At 38.4% G+C, this 19721-nt stretch overlaps 1 protein-coding gene across 8 annotated transcripts in view; it reads left to right on the top strand.

Annotated features, from left to right (window-relative positions):
- Positions 1–14988, top strand: part of EMSY (EMSY transcriptional repressor, BRCA2 interacting) — an 88189-nt gene extending 73201 nt beyond the window's left edge. For 7 of the 8 annotated variants that reach the window (XM_019795358.2, XM_002915294.4, XM_011219824.3 and 4 more), the window contains 4 exons: positions 544–695; positions 2579–3142; positions 4122–4622; positions 8636–14988. In XM_019795358.2, the coding sequence (XP_019650917.1) occupies positions 544–695; positions 2579–3142; positions 4122–4622; positions 8636–8830 (1412 nt within the window). In that variant the 3' untranslated portion in view covers positions 8831–14988. The remainder of the gene's footprint in view (positions 1–543; positions 696–2578; positions 3143–4121; positions 4623–8635) is intronic. The other variant, XM_011219825.3, reaches the window with a different exon arrangement.
- Positions 14989–19721: the final 4733 nt, after the last annotated feature.

Here is a 19721-nt window from a genome sequence, read left to right as displayed (position 1 = left end):
CTTGACCTCTTACATCTTTAGGAACTGTAAGGCTGCAAGACAGTGTCACCTCATGTAAAAAGCATTCTTTAGATTTTGTATTGCATTTGGAACTGGGACCAAGAAATTAAAGTATTACCTTAGTATCCTTAAAGATATTAGTCTGGGATTTGATTATAGAAATTTATAATTGTTTTGTTACCTTAATGGGGTGAAGGTTGTTGGAGAAATTAAATACAGCTCGCAGGAGGATATAACTTTAAGGGGTGTGTTCCTCCTTTGTGATAATAGTTTTCACGGTGCTTCTGCATTTCTCATCTCATCCTTATAATAGCTCTGTTATTCCCATTTTACAGATGAGAACACAGAGTCTCAGAGAAGATAAGTGACTTTCTCAGAGTCACACAGCTCATAGATGGGCAGACTCTGGTCTTCTGCCTCCTAGTTCACAGTACCACACATTCTCTCTGTGATGCAATCTCACAGACATTTGTTTAAAATGACTACTGGTTACAGATGCTGTGGTGATTTCTGGAGAAATATCATCACCTCCTCTATTTTCAGTCAGCCATCGCTCCCAGCCCCAACAGCCCTCCCAGCCCCAGCGGACCCTGCTCCAGCATGTGGCTCAGTCACAGACTGCAACACAGACTTCAGTGGTGGTGAAGTCCATCCCGGCATCTTCCCCTGGAGCAATCACCCACATTATGCAGCAGGTTGTATCTCTTCTTTCTCTTCTTACCTTCTGTAACTGCCTCCTTCCTGAAATAAGGTTTAGTTTCATCGATTATAACAGAGGAAATAACTGAATTGAAGAGCATTTGTGTAGTTCTTTCATCTGTGAGGACTGAGTAGAGGGAATGAATTGAGAATCTTAACACTGGAAAGGAATTAAGAAACAGTGTTTATGGATCTTCTGTAAAATTGGAACATTTCAAAAGTGTGGAACTATCTAGATGAATGTATGACTTCAGAATTGGTCACTCTTTCATCTACATTGTTATGGAAGCATTTACCACTGAGGTGAGATTTTTAAATGAAATAGAAGTTGGCTTGTTTAGCTGTTTGTAGGTATTTCACTTTTAGAATGAATTCTCATAAGAAACATTATTTATAAGTAGGTATAAATATCTGACTTCTTTTATTATATGTGACCAATTAAGGAGGAAGAGATTCAGTGAGGAAGGAGAATGAGTTAATACAAAACAAAATCTGGTACCAGGGGTAATGGGGAAAAGAAAAGACTACATTGATAAGTTGATTTTGTGTCAGATACTGTGCTTTGAGCTTTAAATACATTAATTTGTTTAATTCTCACTATGATCCTGCAAGGTTGGTGTATTATCCCTCTTACAAATGAGGAAACTCATGCTTACAGAAGTATCTTATTCTGGGTGGCAGAGCCAGGATTTAAACCCAAAGCATCCTGCCTCTACACAAAGTGATATCATAGGTGCCAGATTTAAGTGTGACTTATCATTGGTTGTCACATAAATCACCATCATTTGAGTGGTAGCAGTTGATCCTAATTGTAAGCAGACTAACCTGAATGGCAATAAAAAAATTGTTGCATGAAAAACCTGTATGTGCAAGGTCATTATGAGATAGGGAGGGTATCAATTGAATCTCAAAGCTTTAAAGTTTAGAATGAAGGAATAGCATGACAAGGAAGTGGGAAGGATGGGGTTGAGGTGGATTTTGTGTCACTGAGGAAAGCCAGGTGCCCAAAGTTTAGCTAAGTATCAGATCTCAGCCTGGATGCTGGCAGGTCCTGACATTGAGCTTTCTCAGGACCCCCAGAGAGGTCAAACAGGCTGGCCCTAGCCATGTCCCTCAAGATCAATGCCTCCTCCCATCACTGTTAGAACCGACACAGAACAATCTCCCTTCCACGGACAGGAGTGCTCTCGTCCCCTCCCCAGTCTCCTTCCCTCCTGGCAGCCGAGTCTCTGGGAAACTGTTGCTCGGTGGGCCCAGAATATGACCAAAGGGGCGAGGACGATTAGTGCGGAGGGTTGTTCACACAGGCCTTGGTGAAGCCCGATGAACCATTTCCACTCTGAGCAGAGAGGCCCTCTGTGGGGACCCAGATGGGCATGTCCCTCAGACAGTGACTCCTCCCTTCTGGACAGCATTGGACATACACACGGCCAACGTGGGCTTCTCTGAACCTTGGCTTTTCTCTGGACACCTCATTCCTGGGTTGCTGTGCTCTTTTCTTTGGATGAGTCAGTATCTCTGATGACCAGGCAAGAGAGGTGTGTCCTGAGCCAGGGGGCCTTTTCCTTTTCTGTGTTGGGCTGTGCTTGCAGGGCAACCTTATTCCTCCTACCTATACATTCTGGGCCCTCGAGGACTTTTCTTACAGAAGTGGGTGTACCAGTTTTTGCAGTACTTAATGTCTAAGAGTTGAAATTAAAAGTGTCTCAATCTAAAGGCCCGTTTAGATTTAGAAAACTTGAGTTTCTTGGTCTTTTAGGCTCTTCCTTCTGAAAATTTTTGAATGAATCTCATAACCAAGTCTTTTCCAGTGTGAGGAAAATGTAGCAATATAGGTGTTTTTCTTATTTCATTCTTACTTTGTGCCTTTTTTACTTAGGCATTAAGCAGTCACACCGCTTTTACCAAACACAGCGAGGAGCTTGGAACTGAGGAGGGCGAGGTTGAAGAGATGGACACTTTAGACCCTCAGACAGGTCTGTTTTACCGATCTGCTCTGACTCAGTCACAGTCAGCTAAGCAGCAGAAACTTAGCCAGCCCCAGCTGGAACAGACTCAGCTGCAAGTGAAAACTCTGCAGTGCTTCCAGACTAAACAGAAGCAGACCATCCACCTGCAGGCAGACCAGCTCCAGCACAAACTCCCGCAAATGCCCCAGCTTTCCATCAGGCATCAAAAACTCACCCCTCTCCAGCAAGAACAAGCACAGCCCAAGCCAGATGTACAGCACACACAGCATCCTATGGTGGCCAAAGACAGGCAGCTTCCTACCTTAATGGCACAGTCCCCGCAAACTGTAGTACAGGTGCTCGCAGTGAAAACCACGCAGCAGCTCCCTAAACTGCAGCAGGCTCCGAACCAACCAAAAATCTACGTGCAACCCCAAACCCCCCAGAGCCAAATGCCGCTCCCAGCCGCATCAGAGAAACAGCCGGCAAGCCAGGTAACGGAATATTGGTAGCATGCAAAGTTAAACTTCTCTGTTCACGGAAAAAATGAGATCATCACGACCCTATCGTGATTAGCAGTGCTTTCTCCTGGCAAGAGGAAACCCAAAAGCCTCATTTATGCTGGTATTACTTTATCCCATCAGAAGGTTGACATTAGGGAAGAAATGCACGCATTAATATAGGAAGAAAAAAAAAACATAGCACACAGAACTTGATTTTCCAGGCAGTTTTTAATGAAATCACTTCAGCATTGATCAGCAGTGCATAGAAGCAAGATCCTAAATTATTTGTATTTTTAAGGTATGCAGTATTTTTTTTTCCATGCTTGTAAGTTCTCATATCTATGGCAGTAATGCTAAGTAAACTACAATCTTTTAAGGAGCTTCATTGAACATCTTCCTTTGTAGTTTACATCATCATCATCTAGTTAATAAATTTACCTTCTAGATTTATCTTCTAGATTGCAGAGGAATTATCTGGATATTCGAAAGAAAAATTATATTAGGGAAAATCAGTGGCTTTGCAGTGATGTATATGTGTGTATGTGTGTATTATAAATACATATATAGAGAATATATTTGTATAGATGTATTTTGAAGCAAGAAATTGAAAATCCTTTTTATTTTTAAAAACTGAAGATGATGTAAATAATTTGGTAACGGGTTGAAGGTATACTGTGTAGGGATATAAATCCCAAAGGAAAACAAGGCTGCTGTGATTTTTTTTTTTCCTTTACTGCTATGAACCTTGGCTGGCTAGATGAAGGTTCTTTTTACCCCTCCTCTTTCCCTAGGTTTCTTAAAAATAACCAGATACTTTCCCATCGAGCCCTCTTTTAAAACACCAAGCTTCATTCAGAATGTCTTCCTAGTGTACCGCACGAATGTTTCTTTTGCCATATTATCTGGGGTGTTGGATAGGTTTTCTCAAAGAGATGTAGCTATAACACACACAACCCCAATTTGTTTTCAGGTGGAGCAGCCAATTATAACCCAAGGATCCTCTGTTACAAAGATAACTTTTGAGGGGCGCCAGCCTCCCACAGTTACAAAGATAACTGGTGGCAGTTCTGTGCCTAAGCTGACATCACCAGTTACAAGCATATCTCCCATTCAGGCCTCTGAGAAGACAGCAGTGTCAGACATTTTGAAAATGTCTTTGATGGAAGCTCAGATTGATACAAATGTAGAGCATATGGTAGTGGATCCCCCAAAGAAGGCTCTTGCCACTAGTGTGCTCACTGGGGAAGCAGGATCATTACCTTCCACCCACGTGGTGGTGGCAGGCTTGGCGAATTCCACTCCCCAGCAACAGAAATGTAGAGAGTCCTGTTCAAGTCCATCTGCTGCTGGCCCTCCCTTAACGACAAGGAAAATCGATGCACCAGGAGTGCCTACGACAGGCCAGTTCATGCGTATTCAGAATGTAGGCCAAAAGAAAGCTGAAGAGAGCCCAGCAGAAATTATCATCCAGGTAAGAATTGGAAGGAACATGAGAAGTATTGGGCATCTTGGGGGTTGTGGGTTTGGCGTGATTGGGCATGTCTCAGGAAGAGTCAAGCCAAGATGGCAAAAGATATAGCGATTATTTTTGAGATGGCATTTGAAAAATTTGGTTTAATACCTATTGCAAATATACAAATTTATATTTTCTGGAAGAGAATCCTAGAAAATGGGTGGATGTTACCATACAGCACCCCTTAGAGGCAGTCAAGAGCCCCGAGCCCATATGTCAGCTCAATTTATAGATACAGGACATGCTTGCCAATGTTAACTCAGTAAGTCAACCCAGAAAATCAGCAGCTGGATGGGGTCAAACTCCCCGGTCTTTGCTCAAAAACTCCTGGGATATAACTGGATTGCACTTTTATTTCAAGTTAATTTCAGGGATCCTTGCCTTGGAAAAACACAGTCCTTTATCTTGATCTAAATTTATAGTTTTCAGGACAATTAAATCTTAATTAACTGCAGTATCTGGAGAAACATGTTGTAAGAAATGTTTCTACATAATTTAATTTTATATTTAATTTGGGATTAACCATAAAGCTTTGCTTTTTATTTCAATCATTGTTGAAAAATCTTGTAATGGTTACTGTCCTGCCTTGGTAAGTACAGGCTAGTGAACATAATGAATTATTCATTGGCAGTAGATCCTCTATGCCTCACATTCCCTTCATTCTAAAACTCATCTGTCATCATGCATAATAGATCAAGACCAAAGAATTACTGAGTCCAAACTAGCCTTTAGAAGTTGTGTTTTATTTCCCTTTCTCCTTGCAGTGTTTCTGGTTGTTTTCTTGACACTTGTCATTTTTTTGGCTATGCCGATAGATAGCTTGGAAGGTTATCAGAACAGCACATTTTAGTTAATGGAGAATTTGGATTCATTGAAATGTGGATAATTAGGGTTTACCATAGATTCACTGTTATGTGACTTGGAAGTTTCTGCGGTAAACTTTCCCTTTTCCGTGATGCCAGGCTATGAGAGAATGCAAATTGACCAATATTCAGCCAAATATAATAAGTATGGGGAAAATGCTGAAAGGCAAATAGAACTGACCATTGAATTATTAAATGATTTGTTCCTCTGTAAAAACAATTATTAGCAAATTAAGTAATTCTTAACAGAGGGATTCGTTGGTGTCCCCCTCCAACCCCCCAAAGAGGTGGAAAAAGAATGAGTTCCTAGCTTTGCCACTCACTGTATGACTTTAGGCAGGGCTGTTTAACCTCACTGTGCTTTAGTTTCCTCATCAGTAAAATGGGAATAAGGAATGCCTACTTTACATGATTGATGGGAGGCTTACACAAAATTGAGGTGAAGCACCTAGCACAGTACCTGGCTCTTGGTGATTGCCCAGTGAATGGTAGCTGTTAACTAGTTTACTAAAATGTACTGTGGCTCCTGAAAGTTTAAATTGGTATACTCACTAAATTGAAATAATTGGGGATAGCTTTGAAAATTATTTTCTGCACTTTATGAACAGGGCTGAAAATTACTTTACTTCCTGTATCAAGGATAGTAGCTAATGAGTTGGCTCTCTACAGAACACACAACTTTCTGGTGTATACTATGTGCTAGATGGCCATGTCAGAGGGAAGGACAGTGTGGTGGTTAGGAACTGAGCTTTCGGAGTCAGAAACATCTGGATTTGAGTCTCACCTGTATTCCTCCTTCCCAGCCTTGTGGTTTGGAGCAGCAGAGTTCACCTCTGCACCTCCATTTCATTCCCTGTGAAATGGAGACCATAATGGTTGCCTCACAGGGTTGTTTTGAGATTTCATGGGAAGCTGTATGGAATATAGCTAGTTAAGTGTCTGACACAGAGGAACACTCAGTAACTATAGCTCTTGTTATAATCATCATGAATATATTGTTAGGATATTTTCAGATCTTACTAGTTACACTTAGCTTTGACAGGAAGTACTGATTTTACGGATTCAGTAAAACAGTATGGGGATGAAGGAAAGAAGGTTGCAGAAGTGCTTTGATTCCTTGAAAAATGTTTTAAAAGACTTCAACATGTTTAATAATAAATGCTTTGAATGAAAAGCATTGTTCTTGTAGACAGATAATCTTTATTTCATTCATTTGTTCATTCATTCATTCATTCATACCACATGTATTATTTAACCTCTGTTCTAGGCGCTGTGCTAGGTGCAGACTAGAAGTGTAAACAAAACAAATATATCTTCTGTTCTGAAGGAGTCTATATATGTGGAACTCATAGGATTTTAGAACCTTGAGGATCTTTAGAGTATATCTTCTCTATCTTATTTTACATGAGATTAAAGCTCAATGAGGTGAAATGACTTGTTCGGAGGTCCACAGCAAGTCTGAGCCAGAGTTGAACTAGAATCTAGGTCTCCTGACCCCTCCTGAGACTTTTTCACAGTGATCAGCTATATGAAACAGAGTGGGGGAAAACAACAGAGAACTGCACTACTCTAGATTTCAGTGCCTTGGCATCTTGCAATATTTTCTTTATAGTGTTAAAATCATATTTATATCCCTCTCCCCATCCCCCGCCCCCCTACTGGCAGTAGAAGACTGCTTTGGTCAGGTGTATTTCCTAATACTCAATTTTGCCCTAGGACTTTTTTTTTTTTTTAAGATTTTACTTATTTGACAGAGATAGAGACAGCCAGCAAGAGAGGGAACACAAGCAGGGGGAGTGGGAGAGGAAGAAGCAGGCCCATAGAGGAGGAGCCTGATGTGGGGCTTGATCCCATAACGCCGGGATCACGCCCTGAGCCGAAGGCAGACGCTTAACCGCTGTGCCACCCAGGCGCCCCTTGCCCTAGGACTTTTAATGTTAAAGATAGGTGAATTCATTTGGCAAGTGTTTATTGAGCATCTAATGCGTGACATGCCCTGTTCAGAGCTCTGGGCATCTAGCAATGAAAAAAGATAATCAAGATCTGTGCTCTGATAAATACTGTCATGGAGCTTACATTCTAAGGGTGAGAAAAAAAATTTAAACGTGATAAATGCAGTGAAGAAAAAGTAACAATGTAATAGAGGTAGGGGTGGGACCTACCCAGTGATCTAGTTTCATGGTCATAGAAGGAAGGCTTCTCGAAACGTTTTACTCTAAGCATTTGAGCTAAAATGGAGATGACAGGATGGAACCAACCATGCAGGGATTTGGAGAAAAAGTATTCCAGGCAGAGGGGAAGAGCTAGTGCAAAGGTCCAGGGTAACAGTGTGTTTGGCATAAGCCTGGAGCCATGATAAGAAGTTTGATTTTATAATTACGATAGGAAACAGTTGTAGAACTTTAAGCAGGGGTATGATGTGAATTGATAGACCTTTTAGAGAAGTGTCCGTTAAAGATGAGAAAGAAGAACCTGACAAGGCAATATGGCCATAATATGTTTGTCTACTCATATTTTTATTGTTTTTAAAAACGGTTTTGTCCTCTTAAGAAAGTATCAGTATGTAACCCAAATAAATAACTTCCCCTTTGAACTACCAGGGTTACTGAAGGGTTTAAAAGATATTGTGGTATCAGCAAATTAATCATGTATCTTGCAGATAATAATGAGTGAAATCTGACTACATTCACATTTAAAATTTGTTTAATGGTCAAATGAAAATGCCCTTTAAAGTCTCTCTCTTGAATTAGGCACAGACTTCAGCCTCCCTTACTAGAAGAGGTGCCATCAGGAAGTAGAAAGATCACTTTAACTCGTTAGAAGACTTGAGCTTGAATCCTCGGACTTTAACTTTGACCAACTGTGTGACCTTGATTAAGTCACTTACACTCTTAGTTTCCTCATTTGTAAAATGGGAGTAACATTTTTCTTACACTGTTGTTGTGGGGATTTAGCAGAATATCATGTGTGAAAGCACCTAGCACAGTGCCTGGCGTGTAGTAGTTGTCCATTGAATGTCAGTTTCCTTGTTTCCTTTCTTAGTGTTGGGGAAATCCTCTTGTTTCTTTTTCTTACCATAAAGCCTCTCTCCTGTGTCTTCTCTTCCAGGCCATTCCCCAGTACGCTATTCCTTGTCACTCCAGTTCCAACGTGGTCGTAGAGCCCAGTGGGCTTCTTGAGCTAAACAACTTCACTAGCCAGCAGCTGGATGATGATGAGACAGCAATGGAGCAAGACATAGACAGTAGCACAGAGGATGGAACCGAGCCTAGCCCCTCTCAGAGTTCTGCCGAACGGTCCTAAGTGTTTTGGAAACAGGAGTGCACTTTAAAACCTACTTGGTTACCAAGTGTCCAGGGAAGCCCTTGATTTTTGATGTCTAAAGAGAGCACTTTGCCCATGCTTAGGCTGTGGACCCCAGAATCGCAGTGTTTCAACAAGAACTGCTGCAGGAGCAGCATTTTAAAACAAGATAAAACTCACAGGGGAATGTACTTTTTTTTTTTTTAAAAGAAAAAAAAAGAAAGAAAGAAAAAAGAAAAAGATACACATCTGCAGTGACAGAAGACCTGATATTCTTTCTCTGTTGGACCACGGCTGATGGAAAAGTATGTCATGCAGTGGAAAGAGACTTTTCCTGTGAATGTTCCTCAGCTGATTTCTACTGAGCAAAACACCATCAGAAAAGGAGAATGTGAATAGTTTGTATTTTGAAATGGTGTGTCAGGAACAGTTTTTTTAAAAACCTTGTATGTTTTTGAAAATCCCTGGAAGTGTTGAATTGGTTAACATTTTACATTTGCTCAGTTTATAGTTTATAAAATAACTAGAAAAATACTGGCATTAGAGAATCCTTGTTAGATGGTGGAAATCAGATCCCTAACCAGTGGGAAGTGCTTTTTGGGTGGCTTGTACATTCTCACCAATTGTATGCTAATTTATTGTGTTGTTGTTCCTTTGTGCTCTAGGCAGCACACTTGCCTTCTATTTATTTAAATGTAAACATTTCAAAGCAGGCCATATTCTTTCTGACAGATTTCCTGTAAACCAGGATTGCCTGCCCTTTCCACCTCCCACCCCCTCCCTGCTCCTTTAAGAAAACTTAAGAGAAAATGTTTCATTGTGAAGGAGAGGAAAAGAAACATTTTCGGGCCCAAAGGAAATGTTCAGCTATGTTCAGGAAAAATTATTCATATAATGCTATCTTAACATTGAAATTGCACATTCATGTTGGACTGAGACTTTGAAGATAACTTTTACATACTTTTGTTTAACCCCCTTTGAAATGTATAGAAATTCATTTACAGTTCTAAATGTAATGTTTTTAAGCATTCTGCCTTTTTAGGACACAGTTTGTTTAAGCAATATGTTTGGGTCTTGTGATCACTGTCTGTCACAAGTAGATGAGGGGTAAGAGGGTGGGAGGGTAACGGTCAGTTTTGACAAGTTGTGGCAAAGGAAGCAATTCTTTTCATTTTTAAAAAAATGTAAATAGAAAAGTTTTTAACGGTTTTATATAGATTTCACTATAAATAAGCATTTTAAGACTGACAAATGTTGAACTGTACATACATATATCAGCATAACTGCCCAATTTTTTGGTGCTGAAGTACTGTAAGTAGATTTCATCAACAGTCTCCTAATTTTTGCATCTATATCTAGAAAAAAAACTGTGATATTATAATTAATAAATTCCCACTAGAGTGACACTGAAGATTTAAACACAAGCATTTATAAGATGCACTGACCTCTGGTAGTCGCCATCATTTCTCCTGAGCGAGAACGACTTACCCATAGATGGGGCTGTTGGATTTTATTTTATTGTACAAATTCATGTTTAAAAGACTTTGTGATTGTTTCTAGTTAAGTAACTTTTTAACCTCTCCAGTCATAGGCTTCTTTGAAAATCTGATCACACTATGAACTCTCCCCAAAAAGACACACATGCCAATATACATGTTAGATTTTACAATCTTAGGGGTTTGTGGGCCCCTAAGCCTAACCATGTATTCAAGGTTAAGCCCTCTGTTATGGTCAGTCCATTACTTACAGATGTAAGTTTTTACAAAATAAAATATCTTTTAAATATTCATGGGTCAGGTAACAAGAGCAAACTTGAATAAAGTTATTATGTCCTACTTCCACATACTCTGATAGCATAGCATACCTGTGTCCCTTTGAGAATTTAGCCTTAATATGTTTTCAGCAACTGGAATGGCAGATGAAACTCCACAAGCTTTACTTTTAAAAATTAGTGTGTATATATTAACAAATTATCAAGTGAGGGATTTAACATTTTTCTTTTCTTTCAAAGGTATTACTTTCAAGGAGAGCATGAATTCTTTTGTTTATTCAACAAATATCATTTAAACATCTTCTGCGTGTCAGGTACTGTTCTAAGCACCAGGGATTCCACAGTAAATAAACAGAAAATCCTACCCTTACAGAGTTTACAAACAGAGCTTCCTGCTGATGGAATGGATGCCAGGGCTGAAGGAAGGAGGAAACATGAGTGAGTGACTCTTAGGTTTCTTGATTAAGTGGATGGATGGTGATGCTGTATATGGATCTCCAGGTATCCTTTTACTGAAAGTCTTATTAGCATTAGATCTATTTGTATTCGTAGAAGTCCATAAATTAAATGTAATTTTAATTCAGTCCTTATGAAAGATATTCAGAGATTATGCTGCAAATATTACAGAATTTAAACTAGAGTCCTAACAACTGTTAGAAGCAGTGATAAGGAAAATCCATTTGGTTTAAAGTAAACTTTGATAAAGGCTTTGTATTGCAGAATGCAGTTTATGCTGAACTTAGAGAACTTAAAAAAATATTTATTGAAATTCACATGCCGTACAATTCACCCATTTAAAGTGTACAGTTCAGTGGTTTTCACTATATTTACAGAGTTGGGCAGCCATCACTACAGCCAATTTTAGAACATTTGCATAACCCTAAAAAGAAACCGTGTACCCCTTAGCTGTTACCTTGAAACTCATCCCACCACCCCATCCCCAGGCAACCACTAAATTGCTTCTGTCTCTATGGATTTGCCTACTCTGGACATTTCATATAAATGGAATCATATAATATGTGGTCTTCCGTGACTGGCTTCTTTCATTTGGCATAGTATTTTCAAGGTTGTAGCATGTTTCAGTCCTTCAGTCCTTTTTATGGTTCAGTAATATTCCATTGCATGGATATACCGCCTTTTATTTATACATTCATTGGTTGATGGACATTGGGGTTGTTTCTACGTTTGGCTATTATGAATAATGCTGCTGTGAACATTTGTGTACAGTTTTTATATATGTTTTCAGTTCTCTTTGGTATATATCTAGGAGTGTAATTGCTGGGTCCTACAGTTAAGTTTAATGATTTGAGAAACTACCAAACTCTTTTCTACAGTGACTGCACATTTTACAGCAGTATAGGACAGTTCCACTTTTTCTATATCTTCACCAGTGCTTGTTATTATTTGTTTTTTGTTTTTATTATTTTTGAAAATTGTATCCACCTTAGTGTGTGAAGTGGTACCTCATTGTGGTTCTGATTTACATTTCCCTGATGGCTGACGATAAGAATCTTTTCATCTGCTTATTGGCCATTCATAGATCTTTGGAGAAATGTCCTTTACCCATTTTTAAATTGAATGATTTTCCGTTTTATTATTTAAATTGAGAACTTTCAAAGTACAGGCAATAATACCACTCTTAAAAGAAAAGTAACCTGTTCTCTAGTAATTAATTCATCACCCTTAAAACCTTAATCATGTTTTACTTCTTCCTCTCTAATGTAACAAATTGCTTAACATTCTTAAAACTGTATAGATCTTTATAATTGAAAACACTTTTAAATACATTTCTTTGTGAGGTTCTCTCAATGACCTGCTAGGATAGAAGACATAGTACAAAGGAAATAATGGCCAAGTGGTCTGGATTTGAGCCCCAGGCTCCTCTGTTAATGGATCATATGAACTCGAGCAAGTCCCATTCCCCATAATACAAAGTGTTTCTGACCCCCATGGGATTATTGTGAAGACTGGATGAAATAGTGCATGTAAAAATGCCAGGCACAAAGTTAGGTGCTGTATTTTTTAAGTCTAGTATTTATACCACTCCCACTTTATAAGTAGAAAACGAGGGCTCAGACACCCAATGAAATACCAAAACGCATAGATTATATGCTCATAGGCATCATGCTGATCTCCAAGTTGCTACTTTCTATATAGGAATGTGTGTGTGCCACCAAACACGGGATTGGCCTTTGGAAAGACAGAGGAACTTGATGTTGCCCAATAACATAATGGTCTTTGTTGGTCTTAGGTGCCTTCACACAGAGGTGCTCACACACAAGATTGTTTTTTGAGTTCAATTATGTGTCACGAATCCCAGATAAAAGGAAGTAGAATGAAAAAGCACCATATAAGCAAGGCCTTTCCAAGAAAAGAGAGTGAGAAAACAGTCTGCAGCCTCTGCTTACAGGTTTATAAGTCTTTTAAGTAAGTGAGGCTTGATGACCTATATATTGAAAAAAGGATTGAAACACCATGGGATCAGATTTGTACTTGTGAGAAGTCTTGCTCTGCTTTCTTACCTCTTCCTTGCTAACACAGACTGTAACTGAAAACATGGCACTTACTTAAGGAAAAAAAAAAAAAATCAAGGCTAGGTTTGAATCCTGACAAGCCATGTAGGCTTGGACAAGCTCTTAGAGACTTTGGATAGCGCAAGATGGAATGGTTTATATTACTGTGTTATCTAATTGACACTTCAAATGTCCTGACTTTTTCTTTTCCTTCCAACAGATAGGTATTGGGCATTTTCTATGTGCAGTAGTTGGGGATAAAGAAGTCCCTACCCTCATGGAACTTCAGCCTAGAAGGAGATACATGAATCAAAGATCGCAACTAAATATATTCGTTGCTAAGTGCTATGATGGAAAAATAAGTAGTGCCATGATAGTGTATAAGAGGTTGGGGAGTTTTGCTCAGAAAGGAATCCTTAATCTGAAGGAAAATGATTTAACTAGGTAAAAAGGATGGGCGACAGCTGTCCAGGCAGAAGGATAGCAGCTGTGAAAGCCCTGTGGTAGGAGGGGTTTGGGAGAGGGGAACTTTGAGTAGGCCAGTGTGACAGCAACAGAGCGAGTGAAGGCAGCAAGCCTGGGAGCAGAAAGTAGAGACAGACCTATATGGAGATATTGTAGGTTATGATGAAGGTTTGAGGTTTTATTCTTAGAACAACAAGAAGTCACGAAAAGTTTTAAGCCATTGAACCTGGCAAAATGAATTAATACATACACAAAATAATTTGGAGTTATATTGGTTCATTAGAACAGAAAAATATATTTGACCTTTCTTTTTTTGATGCCAGACTCATCTCCTTATGTCTTTTTCTCAAAGGTCTTCACTGGTTCCCCAATACTGTAGTATGAGTCTGGCATTCAAGGGTCTTAGCCAAAGCTTCAGTCTACATCTCTAGATTCATAACCCATTTCACTACCCCAACCTACTGCCTGTCTCCCCCATCACACATACAGTTCATGCTCTGTATTTGAAAGACTCACTCATTCCTCAAAGCCTAGCTTGAAAACCACATCCTTCACCAACACTGCCTAGATGTGTTCAAGGGGAACTCATCCCACCCTGCTGCTGGGTTCCTCTAGCATTTGGGGAGAAGTACATGTTTACTTAGCACTTACAATGGGTTATCTGCTGTGAATTATTTTCAATTTCTCACAGTGTGCCTCTGGGAGAGTCCTTGAAATACAGTATTCTGAGGAGTCATTCTAAATTCTTTCAGCCTGAAGTAAGAGGTGCTGAGCTTTCTGGATTTTTTTTTCTCTTCCCTTGAATATGAAGGCTTAGTATTAAAGTTTGTTAGAAAGAGTTTAGTGAGATCATTGATAATCTTGATTAAGATTCACCTTCATGTTCAAGTCAGTAGCACCCTGTTTGGTTCTCCACAGGATCAACTGCTATTTCCTTGCATGGTAGAGTTCACCAGGGTCTATCATCTGTGCTATCATTTTGACCTCTACCATATATGGATTAATTAATTAAATCATTGAATAAATATTGAGCAGTTATTATGACCCAGGCACTGTTCTAACCACTAGGGATATAGCAGTGAACAAAATAATGGAAAAATAAAACAACCTGTGCTATGTAGCTTACATTCTAAATGGGCTATAAATATAAATTAAAAATAAATGGTATCTTATGATAATTAGAACAAAAAAGTGGGGAAGGAGAATATGAAATTATAGGATCTGTGGGTGTTAAATGTTATATGGAATAGACAGGGAAGTTCTCACTGAGAAGTTGAATTGATAGTGAGGGAATCAGCCAGGCTGATGTCTGCAGAAAGAGTGTTCAGTGTGGAGGGGACAGCAAGTACAAAGGCCCTGAGATCTGTGCCTGGCATATTCAAAGAATAGGAAAAAGAAAAGAAAGAAAAATAGTGAGATAGGGTCAGATGAATGGCGAGGGAGGGCGTGGTAACATTTAAGGTCAGAGAGAGAACTGGAAGCTATTCCTCAGTGTTTTTATTATGAAAGAGTGTTGGGTTTTGAGAAATGCTTTTTGTGCATCAATTGAAGTGATTGTATGGGTTTTTCCCCTTGTTCTATAAAATGTAAATTGATTGACTTTCTTATGTTGAACCACTCTTACATTCCTTTTATGAGTCCCACTTGGTTACAGTATATAATCCTTTTAATGTGCTGTTGTATTCAATTTGCTAGTGTTTTGTTAAGGATTCTTGCATCTATGTTCATGAGGAATATTGGTCTGTAATTTTCTGGTAATGTCTTTAGCTGCCTTTGGTATTAGGGTAATGCCTCATAAAATGAGTTAAGAAGTGTTCCCTCTTATTTTTTGGAAGAGATTGAGAAGGATTAGTTTTAATTCTTTAAATATTTGGTTAGAATTCACTAGTGAAGCCATCTAGTCCTTGACTTTTCTTTGTTGAGAAGTTTTTGATTATTGATTCAATTTCTTTTCTTGTTACATAGATCTGTTGAGATTTTCTATTTTTTCCTAAGTCAGTTCAGATAACTTGTGTGTTTCTAGGAATTTGTCCATTCCATTTAGGTAATTTTATTTGTTGGTGTACAGTTGTTCATAATATTCTTATAATCCTCTTATTTCTGCAAGGACAGCAATAACGTCCCCATTTTCATTTCCCATTTTAGTTATTTGTGTCTTCTTTTTTCTTTGTCAGTACCTAAAGTGTTGTCAGTTTGATGATCTTTCCCAAAAACTGGCTTTTGGTTTCATTGATTCTATTATTTTTCTATTCTCTATTCATTTCTCTCCATTCTGTTCTTCTATTATTTTCTTCCTTTTGCTAGCTTTGGGCTTAGTTTTTTGTTTTGTTTTTTTTTGTTGTTGTTTTTTGTTTTCCCCTTTCTGTTTTCTGGTTCCTCAAGGGTAAAGTTATTGATTTGAGGTCTTTCCTTTTTTGATGTAGGCATTTACAGCTGTAAATTTCTCTCTCAGCACTGCTTTTGCTGCATTCTATAAATTTTGGTATGTTGTTATTTGTTTTTTTCACTGATCTCAAGGTATTTTCTAGTTTCTCTTATGATTTCTTCAATCACTGGTTGTTTAAGAGTTTGTTGTTTAATTTCCACATATTGATGAAATGTCCAATTTTCCTTCTGTTACTGATTTGTATGTTCATTCCATTGTGGATGTTCTATCTATGATTGAAAGTGGTGTACTAAAGTCTCCAGAAGTCTCCATTATTGTGAGCTGTCTATTTCTCCCTTCAGTTCTATTAATATTTGGCTCATATATTTTGGAGCTCTGTTTGGTACGTGTATGTTTATAATTGTTATTTCTTGATGAATCAACCCCTTTATCAGGATATAATCCTTCTATCTGTCTTGTAACAGGTTTTGACTTAAAGTCTTTCCCATCTGATAATAGTGTAGTCACTTCAGCTATCCTTTGGTTGTCATTTGCATGGAATATATTTTTCTATCCTTTAACTTACAACCTATTTATGTCTTTGCATCTAAACCGAGTCTCTTATGGACAACATATTGGATCATTTTTTAATCTAACCTGCCAGTCTCAGCTTTGATTGGAGAATTTAACCCATTTACTTTTAATGTAATTAGTAATAAGGAAGGATTTATTTATGCCATTTGATATTTGTTTGCCAAGTCTAATACTTTTTAAAATTCCTCATTTCCTCCATTAGAGCCGCCTTTTGTGTTAATTGATTTTTTGTATTGATATGTTCTTCCTTCTCATTCCCTTTGTGTATATTTTTTAGATATTTAGATATTTCCTTTGTGGTTACAATGGGGATTACATTTAACATCCTAAATTTATACCTAGTTTGAACTGATACCAATTTAACTTCAATAGCTTACAAAATTTTGCCCCTATATAGCTTCATCCCCCCTTTGTATTGTTGTCATCACAGATTACATCTTTATACATTGTGTGTCCAATAACAGATTTATAATTATTTTTATGCATTTGTCTTTTCAGTTATGTAGGAAATAAAAAGTGAAGTTACAAAACAAAAATGCAATAATATTGGCTCTTATATTTTCCCATGTAGGTACCTTTACTGGAGGTCTTTATTTCTTCATATGGCTTCAGCTTACTGTTGAGTGGCCTTTTGTTTCGATCTGAAGGACTCCTTTTATTTTATTTATTTATTAAACATGGAACTTGAGCTCGGGACCCTGAGATCAAGACCTGAGCTGAGATCAAAAGTCAGACAGACGCTCAATTAACGGAGCCACTCAGGCGCCCCTGAAGGACTCCTTTTAGTATTTCTTTATGGAAAGATCTAATGGTAGTGAACTCCTTGAGCTTTTGTTTATGTGGGAGTGTCTTAATTTTTCCCTCATTTTTGAATGACAGTTTTTCTGGATATTGAATTCTTGATTGATGGTTTTTTTCCTTTTGGCACTTTATGTCATCTCACTGCCTTCCTAGGCTTCATGGTTTCTGGTGAGAAATCAGCTGTTTACCTTATTGAGGGGACCTTGTACCTGAGAAGTTTCTGCTCTCTTGTTTCTTTCCAGATTTTCTTTTTGTCTTTTGACAGTTTGACTATAATGTGTCTTAGTGTAGCTCTGTAAGTTTATGCTACTTGGAGTTCATTGAACTTCTTGAATGTGTAGATTCATGTCTTTCATCAAACTTGGTAACTTTTCAGTTGTTTCTTCAGATATTCTTTCTGCCCCTTTCTCTCTTTTCCTCCTGGTACTCCCATAATGTATATATTGAGCGTTTTTTTTTTTTAAAGATTTTATTTATTTATTTGACAGAGATAGAGACAGCCAGAGAGAGAGGGAACACAAGCAGGGGGAGTGGGAGAGGAAGAAGCAGGCTCATAGCAGAGGACTGATGTGGGGCTTGATCCCATAATGCTGGGATCACGCCCTGAGCCGAAGGCAGACGCTTAACCGCTGTGCCATCCAGGCGCCCCTATATTGAGCGTTTTGATAGTGTCCCACAGGTCCCCTAGGTTCTTTTAATTTTTCTTCCTTTTTTTTTTCCTTACTGCTTCTGGATGATTCTGTAACTGGATAATTTCAGTTGTCCTATCTTCAAGTTCACTCATTCTGTCCTGTGCATGCTCAAATTTTCTGTTGAACCCTTCTAGTAAAGTTTTTTTTTTTTTTAAATTTATTTACCAACATCTCCCCATTTCTCCAGCCCCTGGCAGCCACCATTGTACACTCTTCTGTGAGTTTGACTTTTTAAGATTTCACATATAAGTGAGATCATGCAGTATTTGTCTTCTGTGTCTAACTTATTTCACTTAGCATAATGTCCTCCATGTTCATCCATGTTGTTGCAAATGATAAGATTTTCTTCTTTTTTAAGGCTGAATAATATTCCATTATACACACACACACACACACACACACACACACACACACCACGTTTACTTTATCCATTCATCCACTGATGGACATTTAGGTTGTTTCTATATCTTGGCCATTGTGAATAATGCTGTAATGAACATGGGAGTGCAGATAGCTCTTTGAGATACTGATTTCATTTCCTGTGAATATATATCCAGAAGTGGTATTTTTGGATCACGTGGTAATTCTTAATTTTTTTGAGGAACCTCTGGAGCTTTCATTTCAGTAATCATACATTTAGTATCCAGAATTTCCATTTGGTTCCTTTTATAATTTCTGTTTATTGATATTCTCATTTTGTTCTCAAATCACTTTCTATATTTCCTTTAGTTCTTTGTCCATGTTATCCTTTGGCTTTTTGAACACATATAAGACAGTTATTTTAAAATCTTTGTGTAGTAAGTGCAATGCCTGGGTTTTCTTGAGAACTGTCAATCAAGTAATTTTGTTCCTTTGAATAGGTCATATTTTTCTGTTTATGTGTATACTTTGTGATTTTTGTTGTTGTTTAAAAGTGAATATTTGAACATTATGGTGTGGTAAGTAGAAATCAGAGTTTCCCTTTCCCCAGGGTTTGCTGGGGTTTTTTTCTTTTTTTGATTGGTAAAGGCTGTAGTGGTTCATTTGTCTACTGACGTCTTCTATTTTTTTTTTTCCCCAGAGACTGTATTCTTTTCACGTGTGGTCACTGAAGTCTCTGTTCCTCAGCATGTGTTCAACTAGTGTTTTGACAGAGATTTTCTTGAACCACACACACACACACATACACACACGTGCACACACTCACACTTCTTGCTCTTTACAGGTTGGCCTTGTGCTGTGGCCCTTCTTCAACACTCACCCAGACTTCCACCGAGCTTAGGAACCAGCCTGAGGAGAAAGATTGAGGTCTTCTCAGTTCTTTTCTAAGCATGTATGTGGCTTTCTAAATTCCTCTTTTATATAAAGTGCTTTTGAATGCCCTAATTTCTCAAAGAAACTGTCCTTGTCTTTTCCTCCCAGGCCTTAGGTGGTCTTTCGTGTCTCATCCATAATCTTTTGGTGTCTGCAGATTGTTTGTCAGCCTTACCATGTTTTCAAACAATGTATTCTGCATTTCCAGCATGGCTGAGTTAGGTGAAACAGAGATGACTGCCTTGCTTCAGTCCTTCAGATAGCCCTGAGACAGGTTGGAATAAATGTACACAAAAATTTGCAAATAAAGTGTGCTGTGTTCCTTTCAAAAGCAGGGCCAGGGCCTCACCCTGGCAACATGGGCATCCTTAAGATCATTCCTGAGCCAGGGAGTGGG

Source organism: Ailuropoda melanoleuca, chromosome 8, assembly GCF_002007445.2.
Source record: "Ailuropoda melanoleuca isolate Jingjing chromosome 8, ASM200744v2, whole genome shotgun sequence".
NCBI lineage: Eukaryota > Metazoa > Chordata > Mammalia > Carnivora > Ursidae > Ailuropoda > Ailuropoda melanoleuca.
Note: the sequence above shows the minus strand (reverse complement) of the source record. Positions and strands in the feature narration are given on the sequence as shown.